This window comes from Rana temporaria, chromosome 2 (genome assembly GCF_905171775.1).
Source record: "Rana temporaria chromosome 2, aRanTem1.1, whole genome shotgun sequence".
Lineage (NCBI taxonomy): Eukaryota > Metazoa > Chordata > Amphibia > Anura > Ranidae > Rana > Rana temporaria.
The window spans coordinates 196,730,106-196,750,177 of record NC_053490.1 but is presented as its reverse complement, the minus strand read 5'-3'; the positions used below and the strand labels follow the sequence as shown (position 1 = coordinate 196,750,177).

General features: G+C 40.3%; 1 protein-coding gene across 1 annotated transcript in view; it reads right to left on the bottom strand.

The window, feature by feature from the left end:
* MYO16 (myosin XVI) overlaps nt 1-20,072 on the bottom strand; it is a 357,599-nt gene that overhangs the window by 129,478 nt on the left and 208,049 nt on the right. The window contains exons 20-21 of the mRNA XM_040336205.1: nt 18,624-18,765; nt 598-670 (exon numbers count right to left, since the gene is read on the bottom strand). Of these exons, the coding sequence (XP_040192139.1) occupies nt 598-670; nt 18,624-18,765 (215 nt within the window). The remainder of the gene's footprint in view (nt 1-597; nt 671-18,623; nt 18,766-20,072) is intronic.

Below are 20,072 nucleotides of genomic sequence, written 5' to 3'. Positions count from 1 at the left end.
TTATAGTTTCCCTTTAGGTGTAGAAAACTCAATAGTCATATAGCTGCATAAAGCAGCCACTGTATGTGGCACCAGACTGTTCCACAATCAAACATCCTTATAGTTGACATATACAATCTGATAAGAGCTTATTAATGCATCCCTCCTCAGCGGAAAATGTATGTCTTCTTTTCAAAATTCCTAATAATCTATTCAGGTATCCTTGAGCAAAAATGAAAGCTCCTTGTTAACTATGAAAAGCCAGAGTCATAGCTTATACAGGGTTACAGCAATAATAGGTCCAGTCACATACTACTCCATATCACCTATTTTCTTCAGTTCTTGGTAATGAACTGTGTAACAGGAGAGTGAAGTAGGTAAATGTGTGCTGTTGGGTCAAGGGGAGATATACAGTAGGTCAAAGCTAACCTTTAGCTTTAACCTGAATGGACAAAGCACAGGCTAACTACAATGGTAGGGGAGACAAGACTTTATATGGGGCAGTATTTTGTGTTCTCCAAAATTATAGAAACATTTAACTTCTGGGACCAGTAATTTTGCTTAATCCTTTAAATAAAAATGTATTAAATACATTTATTTAAACAAAATCACACTTACTTGTTCAAATGAATTTTTTTGAAATTCTTCAAAACCAAACATGTCCAAAATTCCAATTGTGAGGGGTGGATAGCTAAAATATAATGAAAAAGTTATTTGACAACAAATATGCAGAAATAATTGAAATAATTTTTAAGGGGACCTAAATAATAATAGAGCTGCCAAGAATGAGTTGCTCAATGGGTTGAAGCAAAATAAACTGACAGATCACTGTACCAACAAAAAGGATGTTGGTGCTCCAATCTCCCTCACGGTGCTACTGTATTCTGCCCCCCCACCCCCCACACCAGAAAACAATGGTCAGCACTTGCAGCCATTGGCTGATTTTCCAGCATGTCCCTTCGACAAAAGCTGGTCAGTCAGACAGATTGCTGACACACTGACTGAACCAGACAACTTTTGTGTACCCAGCTTAAAGTGGAGGTTCACCCGAAAACTTAATTTTTAACATTAGATTGATGCTCATTTTGTCAAGGGGAATCGGGTAGTTTTTTTTAAATCGAAGCAGTACTTACCATTTTAGAGAGCGATGTATGCGACCGTCGGAAGCCTGACAATCAAATAGGAATGCCCAGTCCCGAAGACTATACCAAGAAGCGGCGGAGAAGATCGCTCTCTAAAATGGTAAGTACTGCTTCGATTTTAAAAAAAACTACCCGATTCCCATTGACAAAATGAGCATCAATCTAATGTTAAAAAAAAAAATCGGGTGAACTCCCGCTTTAAGTGTTCAAACATTTTAGACTTTACTGTGTGTATACCTGTTCTAGGGTTGTAACTCACTATGTATTGAATTTAAAATATGGATGATGGTCCTAGAGTCTACATCATTACAACCACAAGTGATCAATGCCTGATTCCTTTTGCTTTTCTCACATTAACACTTTACTAAAAAATATTGTGACATTAAGTGGATCTCTAATAAAATGTTAACAAACTTATCTCAATAGTCTTTTAGGGATGGATAAATAAAGAGCAATAAAGGGCTAAAATATATTTATTTCTAAAAGAAGTTGTGCTTGATCCTGCACTGGTCACATGAAGCAAGGCCTAGATGTATGGTTATAATATCTAATGACATAGCCAATAGTTATGCTAAACCTCCTTCCCATGACTAAGTGCCTATGCCCCAAGATCATCACCCGATGTATGAAACATTTTCTCCAGGAAGGTATTTCAACCATTTTATTACTTGCTATTTATCCATCCCAGTAGGGCTTTTATTATAAATGTATTATTAACATTTCTGTATAGAATAACTTGTACAACTTGAATTGTAAACCACAAAGCTGAATATCTTCCAAAATATTGAATATCTCTAGCTAATATATTTTCAAGTCATAGAATACTTTTTGAAACATTGCAATGTACGTTTTTATTTGATTCACAGGATTAATATCAAGAATAAAAAGAAAATTACATCTGCTACAACATTCCATTGAGAGAAAAAAAAGAATCTGAATTGTATTTAATGCGTCATGATCATGAATAAAAATACTATTAGATTATTGTTACTTCACAAGCAATAAATGAGTTTGAATTTGATCGTTATCATGAATGAAAAGAAAATCAAAGGATCGCCATCCATTAGCAAAATTGTCTTTTTGTTTGCAAGACAGCTGCAAAGGTTCTAATAGTCTGCTGTAATGGAAATCTGCCCTGCTTTAAACCATCGGGGACCTTGTTAAGAGGGTCTTACTACAGGTTTTATGCATAATAAGAAAAACATTGTAATTGTAGTATAATGTCATTCTACAGGTTAAAGTATGCATGTTTTTTTTTTTTTTTAACTACTTTTTTCACAATGAATTCACAAACAATATTACTTTAAAAATAGAACTCGTTCACAACAAAATGTAGTTATGGCAGTATTAAAGATATAGCGGCACACACAGATTTGACACCATCAAAAAGCATTTGACATTTATTTGTGGCACCTGTCACATATGAAAATTTAATGTCCTCCGCTGAATTCTTGCTCTGCCTTACTACAGGCTATATAACAAAATATATATGATAGGCTAGGCATATATCTTTGTTGTCGGTGTATCTTTAATGTTGCCCTATAAAACGTGTCACAAAGCAATGGGAAACACAAACCTATTAACTGTGTGATTTATCATTATGGTAAATTGTAATATTTTTTGTATTATTACATAACTGATACTGACTGCATGATTATTAATAGCCACTGATTTAATGGCATACAGTTCTCTCTAAATGCATTGTTTTGTTTACTGCCCACATTAAACAAATAATTTGATTATGGGCATATAGTATAGGATGGAATCCATTTTAATGTGTTTAGTGCCCTTTGCAGTTGTGTTGACAATAAATGTATAATTTGTTACTGCTAGGATGTAAAAAGCCTAGGCTGAGTTTTATCTTTTGTGGGTTCTGTATGTTTTCCCTAAGCTCAGGGGGTAGATTGATTTTCTCTGTTATTGGGAGAAGGATGTAGTAGTTATTTTAGGATAATAATGTTTATCAAACCCAGGTAATCTCTGGGCAGCTATATTCGAGGTATAATCTGGGGAGATATGAAAGCTTTGGGGGCACCTTTCCAGAAAGGCCAGTGTGAACAATTGCTGTCAGGTCATGGTCTCAGTATGAGCCATATGCAATGGGTCCTGGATACCAAACCAATTGCTAAAGTGCATGTCTGAAGAGAGCGGGTTTGAACAGAGACACACTTTTTAAAGAGGGTCACAAAAGACCTACTGTAGGTAGGAGCTGCTGTCTAGACCTTGTTTTTCGAAAAGCCTAAAAACCCTAGTGATTGGAGCCTGATCATTGTCACCACGTTCTGTGAATGGGTGGTGGAATGACAAGATTCCACCACCCATTCGCAGAATGTGTTACATTGTGTAAGGAGACACAGCAGGGGTGATTTTTAGCACAAGTAGCAGTCTTCTGGTTTAGGGGGATACACACAATTACACATAACTAATGTGTGTGGTGCCGTGCCCCCCCCAAAAAAAAAAAAACTTCAGCTGTAAAATACAGAAGGTAAAAGTGTTACTTGTTTAATCGTATGTAGAATGTCCTTGCTAGCTATTGCACACAATCTATTTGCATGAAGGCAACCTTTTCCCATTTGAGATGTGAGAAATTTTGACCTAGGTCTTTTGCCGCGTACACACGATCATTTTTCGGCATGAAAAAAACGTTGTTTGTAAAAAACGTCATTTAAAATGATCGTGTGTGGGCTGCACATAATTTTTCAGGTTCTGAAAAACGACAACAAATTTTTTCGAACATGCTGCACTTTTTAACGTCGTTTTAAACAATGTCGTTTTTCGGGTTGTAAAAAATGATCGTGTGTGGGCTAAAATGACATAAAAAACTTGCACATGCTCAGAAGCAAGCTATGAGACGGGAGCGCTCGTTCTGGTAAAACTACCGTTCTGAATGGAGTAAGCACATTCATCACGCTGTAACAGACAAAAAAGCGTGAATCGTCTTTTACTAACACGGAATCAGCTAAAGCAGCCCAAAGGTGAATGGAACTTCCCCTTTAAAGTGCCGTCGTACGTGTTGTACGTCACCGCGCTTTGCTAGATCATTTTTTTAAAACGATGGTGTGTAGGCAACGTCGTTTTAATGATAAAGTTGGGAAAACATTGTTTTTTAGACATGCTGAAAAACGATGTTTTCTTTCATGCTGAAAAATGATCGTGTGTACGTGGCATTTCTCCCATCGCATTAGAGCTGCTGAGCCAGTAAAGGTAGTTTTTTGGTGTAGAATGCTATGGAACAGAGATATGCTCTTCTGCAAAGCTGTGGGGGATTTAATGAAGATCCAGGCCATCTGAGGGATCTTCCATGACAAAGTTTTGAGTGAGGCAAGGTAGTGTTGGGTGCGAATATATAGGAACCTGTCAGAATGTCGAAGATGATACTCCGTTAGGAGCGCGGAAAACAGTTTAATTTTACCTTTATCTGCAAGGTCTGACAAAAATGTAATTCCCTTGCGTTTCCATCCTGCATAGGATGATGACTCTATGAGATGATGCAAGGTGTCAATGGGAATAGGTAATGTTGATTGCCCAATGTATTTAGTAAGGGACATGGCAAGTTTTTTGAAGTTGTAAATTTGTGTCCGGTGGACACAGCCGGTGACAGACTGCGCCCCTGTGCAGCCGGTCTATCACCGTCTGCGTCCACCGGACACGAATTCCTAAATTTTAGGGTACTGTATCATATTTATCATATGACATCCATCCGGATTGACTGAGAGAGAGACTCGCCCAGCCATCTTAATATAGGCTGGGCGGGAAGTGGCAAGTATGTAAACTCTATCAATACATTTATCTTATTTGCTTGTTTTTGGTCTGTTAAATATACCATAGAATGCTTTAATTATATCTGTTTGACGAGTGCAAAAAAAAAAGACTCCAGACTGTTATCAATTATTGTTCCTTGCTAGAAAGGGTGGTTATACATAGTACAAAAAAATGGCAACCACAATATTATGTAGTCCTTACATACACCCTATTTTAGGGTGACAACGCTGCTCAGTTCGGTTGTCACCCTAAGGCAGGAAGTATATCAATAGCAGGATTACCAGATTAAAATAAAAGCAAAGGATGTGAAAAAAGAAAACAAATGCATTTAGCACACCTGACACACCATACTGTAATGCCCCTTGCAATCTTTAATAAAATGTACTTGCCACTTGCCAAAATGTATCTCTATATTTAATATGTGTTAATGTGTGTAGCTTTCTTATGAGATGGTATGTATGTCCTTTTTCATTAACGGGTTATTAGGTATGTCTACATGAGACATGGGACTTCTATACATGAATAAAAATGACATTTTTGGGGAAAGGAGGGGATCACAGAAAAAATAGGGTTAAAGTGACGTTTATTTATAGGTAAAATTTGCTTTTTCTTAAAGGTTCTTTGCAAAGCCAAAACTCCTCCTCTGCCAACTTTGTTATTAACCCTCCCATTGTTTAATGGGCCAAATATATGCTTCAGGGTTAATTCCCAAAGGCATGTCACATAATTACCCCTGCATACAGAGATTCGACTCTTTGATGGAGTAAAGCTACATTTAGATAAAGATTTGGGGGGGGGGGGGGTCTATGATTTCAGTCACATGTATCTAAACTAAACATTAAACTGGAAATCCAAACTGCAGATGTGGTGAAAGAAGGAGTATGGAAATAGAATTATACCCAAGATTTGCAATTTATTAAAGGCAAAAAGATAAAAGCTGAGAAACTGCCATATATAGAGGCTGATCTGAAATTCAACTATTGTGATTAAAGGAAACCAAGATATAAAATACATTGGAAAAAATATGAATGTACCAGATTTTAGGATGAAAAGCAGAAAAATAGATCTGTGGGATGTATAATAAAACACTGGAAATACAGTATCATTTGATAAACTGTGGTCCATACACCTGGGTGACAAAAAGATACGTGCAGATAAACCACAGAAAGAAAAAATGACCTTGATGAATTCATTAATACCTCCTATTATCTAACACTGCAGAATACTATCCATCGGTACAGATATCACTGTGAATGTAATGAATTTTCATGCACAAGTAATTAATTCTCTGGTCTCTCTTTTTCTACAGATATTAAAATATATCACAAAGGAATCGAATAAATTGTTTTTTCCTGAATACAATGAGCATGCAAAAACATGACTTCATACTAGTATAATTTTAATATTTTCAAATTTGGAACATACAGTATAAACAAAATATTATATATATACAAAAAAAAAAGTAAGGTAGCACTCTGCAATGATACAGGTGAAATTTGAAAAATTTGAATATCGTGCAAAAGTTCATTTATTTCACTAATACAACTTAAAAGGTGAAACTAATATATGAGAGAGACTCATTACATGCAAAGCAAGATAGTTCAAGCCGTGATTTGTCATAATTGTGATGACTATGGCTTACAGCTCATGAAAACCCCAAATCCACAATCTCAGAAAATTAGAATATTACATGCAATCAATAAAACAAGGATTGTACATAAAACAATATCGGACCTCTGAAAAGTAGAAGCATGCATATGTACTCAGTATTTGGTTTGGGCCCCTTTTGCAGCAATTACTGCCTCAATGCGGCGTGGCATTGAAGCTATCAGCCTGTGGCACTGCTGAGGTGTTATGGAAGACCAGGATGCTTCAATAGTGGCCTTCAACTCTTCTGCATTGTTCAATCTCATGTCTCTCATCTTTCTCTTGGCAATGTCCTGCATTTGCTGGCCAATCAAGCACAGTAATCCCACGGTCATTGAACCATGTTTTGGTGCTTTTGGCAGTGTGGGCAGGTGCCAAGTCCTGCTGGAAAATGAAGTCAGCATCCCCATAGAAGCATGAAGTGCTCCAAAATCTCCTGGTAGATTGCTGCATTGACCCTGGACTTAATGAAGCACAGTGGACCAACACCCGCAGATGACATGGCTCTCTAAATCAACACAGACTGTGGAAACTTCACACTGGACTTCAAGCATTTTGCAGTGTGTGCCTCTCCATTCTTCCTCGATACTCTGTGTCTTTTGGTTTCCAAATGAGATGCACATTTGCTCTCATCAGAAAAGAGAACTTTGAACCACTGAGCAACAGACCAGGTGTGTTTTTCTTTAGCCCAGGTAAGACGCTTCTGACGTTGATTGTTGTTCAGAAGTGGCTTGACAAGAGGAATACGACATTTGAAGCCCATGTCCAGGATATGTCTGTGTGTGGTGGCTCTTGATGCACTGACTCCAGCCTCAGTTCACTCCTTGTGAAAGTCCCCAACACTTTTGAATGGCCTTTTCCTGACAATCCTCTCCAGGCTGTGGTATTCCCTGCTGCTTGTGCACCTTTTTCTTCCACACCTTTCCCTTCCACATAACTTTCTATTAATGTGCTTTGACACAGCACTTTGGGAACATCCAACTTCTTTTGCAATTACCTTTATAAGCTTTCCCTCCTTATGGAGGGTGTCAATGATGGTTTTCTGTACAACTGTCAGGTCTGCAGTCTTTCCCATGATTGTGATTCCTACTGAACCAGACTGAGTGACCATTTAAAGGCTCAGGATCCCTTTGCAGGTGTTATGGCTTAATTAGCTGATTAGAGTGGGACACTTTGAGCCTAGAATATTGCACCTTTTAACAATATTCAAATTTTCTGAGATTGGGGGTTTTCATTAGCTGTAGGCCATAATCATCACAATTATGACAAATCAGGCTTGAACTATCTTGCTTTGCATGTAATGAGTCTATCTTATAAATTAGTTTCACCATTTAAGTTGCATTAGTAAAATAAATGAACTTTTGCACTATATTCAAATTTTTCGAGTTTCACCTGTACATACAACACAAAAACAACACATCTTAGTGTATGAAAGAAAACGGTTACAAACATTCTTAGGATAAGCCAATGGTTACACCAAAAACTTCAAATTTGTGCCACTAGTAAATGGACAGAAAGGCATCTTGGGTAAATAAATCAAGAAGGGCCATAACACACTTTGTCCCATTAAATATGTATGTCAGGAATACATCAACGTTTAAATAACCAGTATAATGTACTATAACAGGAATAGGGTTTAAAAAACTCCCCAAGAGTGAGATACTGGTTAATATGATAAAAGCATATAAGACCATCCTATAAATCTCACATGCTGCCAGTGGGCAGACCTTTTGGACTAGTGCATTAAATCATCTCCTTCATTTAGCAGTATACAGGTCTGGATTGCATTGTAACCAACTACCAGCTCACAAGAGATGTGGCTCCAGAATGTGGTTGCTGTCCTGACTCCCGACCATCAAAGGGAGGGAGATATTTGCATCTCATCCCAGGTGTTGGCCAATAATGCTTTGTCCATTTTGCAGCCCCTCCCTCTTCCCCTCCCACATTTTGACTTCAGTTCCAGGAAGAAGACAGAATCAGTCCTCTGCTTGCTGAGTCCATGTGAGTTTTTTTCTTTATGTTTACTTCAGGGAGGGGAGAAGGAAGATCTGCAGCAGGGACAGTCATAGATTTGTGCTTTTAGTGCAGGTGACAGAGGACAGGACCAGCATTCTCTTATCTAATTGTGTCATGTATTTACTCTGACACTATATCACCTAACCTGGCACTACCCTAACCTGACACTATACCACCTACCCTGACACTACCCTAACCTGACACTATACCACCTAACCTGGCACTACCCTAACCTGACACTATACCACCTAACCTGACACTATACCGCCTAACCTGGCACTACCCTAACCTGACACTATACCACCTAACCTGGCACTACAACCCTAACCTGACACTATACCACCTAACCCGGCACTACCACCTTAACCTGACACTATACCACCTAACCTGGCACTACTACCCTAATCTGACACTATACCACGTAACATGGTACTACCACCCTAACTACCACCCTAACCTGACACTATACCACCTAACCTGGCACTACCACCCTAACCTGGCACTATACCACCCTAACCTGACACTATACAACCTAACCTGACACTATACCACCCTAACCTGGCACTTCCACCCTAACCTGGCACTATACCACCAAACCTGACACTATACCACCCTAACCTGGCACAACCACCCTAACCTGGCACAACCACCCTAACCTGGCACTACTGTATATCACCTAACCTGGCACTATACCCCCCCTAACCTGGCAATACTGTATATCACCTAACCTGGCATTATCACCTAACCTGGCACTATACCACCCTAACCTGGCATTATACCACCCTAACCTGGCACTACTGTATATCACCTAACCTGGCACTCTGTGTTAGTCTATCACATAAAATCACAAATCATAAAATACAATCACCTACCGACATGGCGTTGGAGGATGCCCACACCAAGAGAACAGGCAAACTACATGCAGATAGCTTACTGGCCCAGATTCAAACCAAGTGAGGCAAGTCCCAACCACTAAACTACTGTTCTCCCTATATACCTGTATATACTGACAGTATTATCTGAAAGATGGGTTTCAAATGTTTTGACAGGGGCGAAGTTTCAGTGCTTGCCATAGGCACCATTTTCACTAGATACGCCTCTGATATAACCTCTCACCATCTGCAATGTAGCGGGGGTGCCCCTGGATCTCTCCCTGCTGTTCCTTTTCTCCTCAATGCTTGTTTCTGATCAGTGGAGCTGAAGCTGGGAGCTAGGCAGTTAGCTATCTTCACAGAAAGTCAGCAATGGCAGTATTTCTCAATACCACTATAAGGAAAGTATGCTTTCTTTAAAGCTTAATATTATGTAGCTATAAAAGGCCCAATTTAATGCAGTTATTAGTGTTGAGCAGAATACGCCATATTCGATTTCGCGATATATCTCGAATATATAGTCGAATATTCGAGATATATTTGCTAAATTCGAATATTCGTGATATTTTATCGAAATGAAATGATTGCGAATTTTCGCTATTGCGAATGCGAAAATAATTGCGAATTTTCGATAACTGCGGTAGGAGCACTCTGATTGGCTCAGAATATTCGTGATATTTTACAATACAAAATAATTGCGAATATTCGGCAAATGCGGAAGGAGCACTCTGATTGGCTCAGAATATTTTTGATATTTTACAATACAAAATAATTGCGAATATTCGGCAAATGCGGAAGGAGCACTCTGATTGGCTCAGAATATTCTTGATATTTTACAATACAAAATAATTGCGAATATTCGGCAAATGCGGAAGGAGCACTCTGATTGGCTCAGAATATTCTTGATATTTTACAATAGAAAATAAAAAGTGTTTTGCATTGGTGGTGATTCTTTACTCTATCCATCTGTCACAGCCGTTTGTCAATCAAACACCTTGAAGATTGAACACGTTCATGCTGCATGCTTTGGACTTTTTTCACTTCACATATCAAAGACATTTTTATGAAAGATTATTTTTCTATTATTGGGACTATATTTCTTTATATATTTGTTTCACTGTGTATTTCACAAGTTATTTGCGCTTGCTTATTTTATAATTTGCCCACATGTCTTGTCAGTAGACATATTTTTTATTCTTGTAGAGCGACTCCATTTTCTGTCTTGTATTAATTTATGTTGTATAACATTTTTGAGTTGCTGCTGTATTCTCCCCTTTTTTTAAGGTATGCGCAATTTTTTCCTTCTTACAAAAAAAAAGTAATATCAAACATACAAATATTAATAACAGAAACATACACAAAGCCCCCCCTTTTGCATCAGAGACAATCAGAGTTCTCCTACCACAGTTATCGAAAATTCGCAATCATTTTCGCATTCGCATTAGCGAAAATTCGCAATTTTTTTTTTTTATATTCGGCAACATAAAAGGATCGCCTCAGCTTAGCTACTCGGCCCAGGGTCTCTAATCATACCAGCAATGCTTTTAGACGTCGATAGGATGTGATCTGTTTTAAAAATAAAATTGAAAAAATGCGAATATTCGGAATTGCGAATATTCATTGCGAAATTCGAAATATATTGCGAATACTCGAATATGCCATATTCGAGCCGATTATTCGCAATACGAATATTCGTGAGCAACACTAGCAGTTATGAGTTAATTAAGCACATGAAACTGACCTGGTATAAATCTCTTGCAGTCTCTGTACAACAGGGCTGGAACTTTAAAGAAGGCCTCACTGTGCAGTTGTCACAGGCTGGGAACAGGTATAGAATGACCTGGGCTAAAAGAAAGTGGGTTGAATGATGCTGAGGCCAAAGAAATCTATAAATCTAGCTTATGGGGGGGGGGGATCTAGTATTCTGGGGGGAATCTCTGGAATGAAGGAAAATGTTACTTCAAATGTTGATTTTGTTATTTTTTATCTTTCAATAAAGTATTTCTATTTATCTTTCATTTTTGGCTAGATTTCTGCTTTAAAATGTAACATGCCTCTTAAAACATGCCTTTTTAACCGATGGATTCCTAACCCATAGGTCAAAACCGATCGTTAGTAGGCACAACCATCGGTGAAAAATCCACGCATGCTCAGAATCAAATCGACGCATGCTTGGAAGCATTGAACTTCGTTTTTTTCAGCACGTCGTTGTGTTTTACGCACCACGTTCTGACACGATCGGTTATTTAACCGATGGTGTGTGGGTGCGACGGACCATCAGTCAGCTTCATCGGTTAACCAATGACAACTGTCCTTTAGACCGTTCTCATCGGATGGACTGATCGTGTGTACGAGGCTTTACTTGATCTATGAGGGAGAATCTGATCAGTCACATAATTCCCTCATTCCCAGATCGGGTTATAAGCAGTGTGATCAATGAAATCACTTTTTTTTAGTGGAGGAGGAGGAAGGTGAGGATGGGACTTCGTTGGAGCATGTGCAGTGCTGTTCTGCCTGATTACCCAAAACTGTTAACCATTGTAGTGCCAAAAATTCCAGGACAGGAAGAGGACAGACATCCTTGCAGTGAAGATTTCTCCAGGATTCAGCTGCCTGCACATCATGGAACATACTTCATTACAAGTAACAGATATGACTGGATCTGCAGAGATTTTTTTTAACCTAAACTTTAGCTGCTTTGGAGAGGTATAACCTATTTATAAAATTATACATACATATATGTAGTTGAATTTATGCTTTCTGTTTTTAGTGGATTTGTTTTTCCAGAATGCATGATGCAATAAGCCGATGTTTATTATCCATCTTTTGAAAAATATTTACTTCAGTTTGTGCTTTGAAAATTTTGATCAAACGATACAAGGCTGCACTGTAATTTTACAGTAAATGACAGTTGATGTCTAAGCGCCTATTTTTTGGCAGCTAAGTGTCAAGCATCCATGACTTACAGTAATATTCCCTAGTAAGGATACAGAGAAGCCTGCCAGCCTGGAGAGGATTCCCTCATGACTGCTACTGCTGTAGAGCAGTGCGTTTCTCCTGGCTCTGTTCCTTGCTGCAGGGTTCACTTGAGGATACTGCACTGTTTTTGCAGGTAAAACCAATTTAAAGTACTATATCAGTTAAAGGAAACCTAGGCCTGAAACGTATATTGCATAATATAAAACAGTTCTGCCAAATCTTGCTTTCCAAAGGGTACTTGCTTTTAGACATATTTAAAGAAAATAAATGACCTTTCTTAGGAAAAGAAAAATGTAATGTTTCTGATACCAGATGGACTTGATTCCAGCAGCCCGAAATCATTCTTTTTAAAACACTAGCTTCCTATGAAGTTCCTTAAATTATGTTCAAAAGGAAAAGCAGTAATGGAAAGAGGAGCACAGATAATTCAGTGTTCTATAAAAGTAGACATTCCTAACATTTATTTATTGCAGGTATTTAGATGACACTATGCAACACTTCATATATTGTATATTGACATCAGTCCCTTCCTCAAGGAGCTTAACAGTGGCAGAGCTTTAAGGGTCGCAGCAGTCACACTTGCGACTGGGCCCTGCCGTTCTGCCTCTGTGGGGGGGGGCTGAGACTCGGCATCTCCCCCTGCACCTCTGGATTTCAATTTGGGATGTAGTGGGGGGAGTGGGAGGCGGCATTTAGCAGCTCTATGGTGCCCGCATGATCTCTCTGAGGCTTGTAGTTTTCCTCCCGAGTGTATACAGTGGAGAGGGGAGGGGCCTCTGACCCGGGCAGCTATCAGTTTCACTCTTCAGTGTACAAGTGAGTCGCTCTGCTTGTACACTGTTGCTGATACCTGCCCAGGTCAGAGGTCCCTCCCTTCTCCACTGTATACACTCGGGAGGAGAACTACAAGCCCCAGGGATATTGCGTGGTCCACAGGCACCATAGAGCTGCCGATCACCTCCTCCCACATCCCCTGTGCTGGGGGTTGGAGGTGCACATATAGGGGAGACCAGCCAGGTACAGGGGAACCTCTGGAAGGGGGTGGCTGTCCGGGGACCCTGATGTAACGGGGCTCTCTTGGGACTCTGATATATGGCAGTCTCTCTGGGGATCCCGATGTATGGGGGCTCTCTGGGGACCCTGATGTAAGGGCGGCTCTCTGGGAACCCTGATGTATGGGGGGCTCTCTGGGGACCCTGATTTATGGGGGGCTCTCTGGGGACCCTGATGTAAGGGGGGCTCTCTGTGCATCCTGATGTAAAGGGGAGGCTCTCTGGGGACCCTGATGTATGGGGGGCTCTCTTGGGACCCTGATGTAAGGGGGAGGCTCTCTGGGGACCCTGATGTAAGGGGGAGGCTCTCTGGGGACCCTGATGTAAGGGGGCATTCTGGGGACCCTGATGTAAGGGGGGCCCTCTGGGGACCCTGATGTAAGGGGGGCTCTCTGTGGACCCTGGTGTATGGGGGAACTCTCTGGGGACCCTGATGTAAGGGGGGCTCTCTGGGGATTCTGATGTAAGGGGAGCCTCTGGGGTCCCTGATGTAAGGAGGGGCTCTCTGCTCTCTGGGGACCCTGATATAAGGGGGCTCTCTGGGGACCCTGATATAAGGGGGCTCTCTGGGGACCCTGATGTAAGAAGGGCTCTCTGGGGACCCTGATGTATGGGGGGTCTCTCTGGGGACCCTGATGTATGGGGGGCCTTCTGGGGACCCTGATGTAAGGGGGCTCTCTGGGGACCCTGATGTAAGGAAGAGGCTCTCTGGGGACCCTGATGTAAGGAAGAGGCTCTCTGGGGACCCTGATGTAAGGAAGAGGCTCTCTGGGGACCCTGATGTATGGGGGGCTCTTTGGGGACACTGATATAAGGGGGAGGCTCTCTGGGGACCCTTATGTAAGGGGGGCCCTCTGAGGACTCTGATTTTAGGGGGGCTCTCTGGGGACGCTGATATATGGGGGGCTCTCTGGGGACCCTGATGTAAGGGGGGCTCTCTGGGGACCCTGATGTAAGGGGAGGCTCTCTGGGAAACCCTTCATGGTTTCTTGCACCAGGGCCCTGAGGATTCTAGTTACACCGCTGGAGCTTACAGTCTATGACTGGTGCAAACACATACTAGGGCCAGTTTGGAAAGGAGCCAATTAACCTACCAGCATATCTTTGAAGGAAGGTGGGAAACCCAGACAAGCACAAGGAGAACAAGAAAACTCCATGCATATACTGTCCTGACAGAGATTCATACTGTAAGGCAAAAGTGTTAACCACTAAACCACTATGTCCCATTAGACTTTCATATTTTCCGCTAATTCCTTATAGTCAGACAGGGTCAGTTTGGTTTTGTTGCAGGCTAGCTAATAAGTGAGCTGGAAATTTTTGTTTGTTTTTGCTGTGTGTTGCCCTTCCATGAGCTCCTTGCTGCAAATGCTAGTTATAGGTTGGCGTGGTTGTAATTTTTTCACAGTTTGTGAATTAGTATGGGCATGCACGTGATATCTTCACTTGCCATTGTGCCCTTACTGGGTGTCCCGTGCATCCCTATATCTTTAGGGCTCATTTACACCATATGTGCGTGAAAACTTATGGGAATTGATGGGAAAACTGTGCAGATTTTACTTGCAGAGACATCAGTTTCGCATCAGGTTACCTCAGTTATCATGCATGTGGACATCAGTTTTTATGCACGTTGACATCAGTTTTCATGTACGTCAATTATGTGCCCTACTCACACCAATGTTGATGTCTGCAAAACATTGCAGATTGCTTCACAGAAAAAATCTGCACGGGGTGGTGTGAACAGGGCACAAAGAGAATCATTGTTTTTTTTTTGAGCCCTTGTGTGCAGAAAAACTGCTGTGTCTACATCATGGTGTGAACGAGGCTTTAAGAAGGTGTGAGCTCCCTCCAGGAAAACCTGCCTTTAATCTATCCTCCTGCTATATATGTGCTCCAATTTGGGAGACTCGAAACTATAGAGTTAGGACTGCAGTAAAGTGGGGTGCTTTGACATGGCCACTGCAGCTAAAACGTAGGTGTGTGACTAAACCCCTTGTTTTTAACTCAAACTGTTAGACAGGGTTAATTCAGTTTTGTCACATGCCAGCTGGCTAGTGAGCTAGGAATTGTTGTTTGTTTTTGATGTGCATTTCTATACCTCCCAGTATTTATTGGCCTCTGGGATTTCTTGTTCTGAATTTGAACAGATACATTGTTCATCACCCAGGGATAAAGGCACAATCTCTACTATCTTTAGTCATTGTAATGGGCTGGGCCTTCCTGCTAAATCCTCTGTGATGACTCTTTGGGAAGCTGAGGCTGGCCAAGAGTTTCCCTCAGATGATTGGATGGATATGCCCTCTAATATGCATACATGTACACGATCTACGACAGTCAAATAGACGGTTATAAAACTTCATACCAGATGGTACTATACTCCAGCTAGGTTACATAAGTTCATCCCATTGAGGGCTATCAAGATAGGAGAACGCATCTTCATATATTTTGGAGCTGTAAGGAGCTTAGGCCAAATTGGCAAAGGGCTTCCACTAAGGTAGCTCACATCACAGGAATCCAACTCACACTGCTTATTATTTACAATGTTACCAGATGTATCACTGCCGTGCCAAAGATTAGCTCATACTTCATTTAGTGCTATTCACTGAATTGGCCCTCGCCTATTGTTGTCTGGTCTCAAGTGTTAAAAAGAATGGAGGCCATAACATTTATGGAAATAATTCACTGTACCATCATGGATACCATGCATATCTTTGAACGCAAATGAGAATCTTGGTTATCTTATTACTTTTCATAGCTGACTGTGATATAACTTTACATGATTTAATGTCCCCCTTTTTTTCATTTTCTATTTCTTGGGTACCTGTAACCTTATACTGTATGAGGTCTAATTGGGACATTTTCTCTATTTTATGTATTTGTTTCTATATTCCCATTGGGATGTGGTTTCTTGTTTTCTCTACGGTTTATGACTTACAGATGGAGATCTATGATACCACTTGACTTGGCTTGACTTTTATGTACAAGGCATTATTCTTTTTGCTATGTAATTGCATCATATGCTCCAATAAAAAGGAACATCCTGCATATTTACGGTTATCCACATTTTGTTTTGTTTACCAAGAGAACTTTCAATGTTCAGTGATATCTACTATGTTCACTGGTCCACATAATGATATATTTGTCTTTGTGTCATGACACCGTAAATACTAGGGATGAGCCAAAGCACCGTTAAAGTCTTTGGGGCACGAAAATGAAAAATAAAAAGTGCTAATTTTAAAGGCTTATATGCATGTTATTGGGGACCCAGGTCCTGCCCCAGGTGACATGTATCAATGCAAAGAAAAGTTTTGAAAATCACAGTTTTTTCGGGAGCAGTGATTTTATTGATGCTTAAAGTGAAACAATAAAAATGAAATATTCCTTTAAATATCGTGCCTGGGGTGCCCTTAGTCTGCCTGTAAAATAGCACATCTTTCCTGTGTTTATAACAGTATCACAGAAAAATTACATTTCTAAAGGAAAAATTTAATTTTAAACTGCCCACGGCTGTAATGTATTGTAGGATCCCAGCAATATAGATACAAAATAATTGAAAAAAACTGAATGGGCTCTTCAGGTCTGGTATGGATTTTAAGGGGAACCCCGAGCCAAAATTTAAAAAAAATGGCGTGCCCCCCCAATCTATACCAGACCCTTATCCAAGCATGCAACCTGGCAGGCTGCAGGAAAAGGGGGGGGGCGAGAGATTGTGAACTGTACCAGGCTTCATGCCCTTAACATGGGGAGGGTGTTTTGGGGGTCACCCCCTAAACACCTTGGCCTCTTCCCCACAACCCTTGCCTGGTGGCTGTGGGGGTTTGCGGGTGGGGGACTTATCAGAATGTGGAAGCCCCCTTTAATAAGGGGACCCCCAGATCCTGGCTCCTCCCTTTGTGAATGGGTATCGGGTACATTGTACTCCTACACATTAACCAAAACAAGTGTCAAAAAAGTTAAAATGACAGTAGAGGGTTTGGGACAATTCCTTTATTTTAAAAAAAAATGTCCTGCGATGTCCATTCATCTTCGAACACAGCGCCGATGACCCGAAAAAAAACTTTGCCTCGATGGGAGGCTCCCGCTGACTGGAGCCTTTTTTAACTGAGGGCAGGGCCACCCGGTGATGTAAGCATGTCACCCTGTCCCCTTCTGACGTCATGTAATGTCAGAGTGGAACGGGGTCACACGTTTACATAACTGGGTGGCCCGCCCCTTAGCTATATAACAGTTGTCAATTTAAAAAGCATGCAGTCACTGGGACACCTCCCATGGAGGCAGAGTTTTTCAGTTTTTTTTCTCGGTCCGTTGGCGCTGTGATCGAAGATGGATGGACATCGCAGGACATTTTTTTTTATTAAAGGACTTGTCCCAAATTGTCTCCTGTCATATTTACTTTTTTTACACTTTTTTTGGTGAATGTGTAGGGGTACCTATTTACATAGGGGGTGCCGGGATCTGGGGGCCCCCTTGTTAAAGATTCCGATAAGCCCCCCTGCCCGCAGAACCCTACAGCCACCAGGCAAGGATTGTGGGGAAGAGGCCCTTGTCCCCATCAACATGGGGACAATGTGTTTTGGGGCATAGATCACAGGTGCACTTTAAGTATAAGAAATAAAAAGATAAGTAAAATCAACTACCAATAATTTGACTCTTTTAGACATAGCCAGGCTTTTACAACAGTACATGAAATTATATCTGTTTAACGTCTTTCATACTTTCATTCACAAAGTGTATATGGTAATAGATGTCAGAAAGATATTTAATAATGTTCTGATCACTGTATATGCTTTTCTTTGTTATATTCTTCACTGACATGAATGTCCTATAACAATGCATTTAATGTACGTATGCTTAGCAGACACCTTTATCTGAAACAATCTATTGACATAATAATTCTGAATTCTGCTTGGATGAATGTCTTTCTGAACTACAAGTTGTGCTGCCAAGACTGTTTGCTAAGATACTTGCAGACATCTTGATAACCAGAGGTTCTCGACAGGGCAACAATCACCTCTTTACTTAATTAATAAATAAATGTAATAGTAATTTAATAAATTAAAGGACAAAGTCATACTTGGTATAGTCAACTGTTACATGATATGTTTGCATTCATAATATTATGGGCTGAGCAAATCGAATGCTATATGTGATGCTGCTATATCCTTTATTTTTCTTACCTGCTTTGATCACTTTGATTTTGGAGGTATAAATTGGCATTATTTACTAAATAGCTAAACAGACGACAATACAATGATTTTGAAAGTAGGTCCCGATAGAATTCTGCAGTTTCCATAGAATGTCTACGTGTAATCATATCTCCTGTATATTTGACAAAAAAATTAAGTTAATTGTTATAGCCATAATAAATACTATCAATTGAGATACACATTCATGTGCTACTAATTTTCTCCTTTTTATTGATACATCTCATAGGTCTCATAGCCCATGTATGCTCTATTATCAGTATTAATTTATTTTATTGTAGCTTAATTTGTTTATATGGTTGCAAAACAATATTATAAAGATACATATTCACTATTTACATGTATTTATGTGTGTGCGCAGCCTATTGCACACATGCCTTTCTCTGCAGCCACAGCTGCACGGAACAGTGAATGAATGGCAAGTGATCTGTGCTGAGCGACTCCTGTTTATTCACAAACTGAAGCATAATAAACAGTTTCTTGAGTGTGTTCACTGGGCCAGATTCAGATAGAAGATACGACGGCGTATCTCCTGATACGCCGTGGTATCTCTAAGGCCGGCCGTATCTATGCGACTGATTCAGAGAATCAGTTAAGCATAGATATCCCTAAGACCCGACAGGTATAACTGTTACTGGCACCCCTGGCACACACCCTGCGCACGCCTATGCATGTATTACAATAAATTATATATACACTATATAAAACATATATATAATTTCGAATTTTTAATGATTAGTTAAAATCTCTGTTAGAGTCATATTTTTTTTCAACCCACAATGCCCTATTGGGGAGATTTCCCTCCACTTCCTGTCTTGTAGACACAAAGAAAAAACCTTAACAAACAATTGTCCTCTATTAGAATACTTTCTCCATTTTCTTGTTCTGGTGACAACTACCAATTTTGGATTTTCCCTTCACATTCAGCCCCAGTTACAGTGATCACCATGATCAATACAGGGACTAAATCAAAAAACTTAAAAGGATAAAATAAAAAATGTTGGCTTTAGATACACGTTAACAGTTGCTATGCTACTGTATGTTTACTGTTGAGTTTCCTTTGCCTCTGTTTCTACTTATGTATTCCAATGTAGGTAGCATGTCTGAGGTAAGGTGTAAGCTCTACAATATGTAAATCACTACTGAATCTCAACTTTTAGGTCCTTTTCACATGGGGCGGACCGACTCAGTTTTGATCAGCAGAAGATCTATCCAGTGATCCCTCGCTGATGAGGGCAGAGTGGGTGGATGACATGTCTGTGTATGCTCAGTTTTTACAGAGTAGACATGAACAAAGTCTGCTCTGCTCTATAGGCAGTCGGGAGCAAATGGACTCCGCTGTCCGCTATACTCAACTACCCGCTGATCTGATATGCCTAGACAGGAGGTGGGCAGATCACCTTCCACTTTTTTTTTCTTATA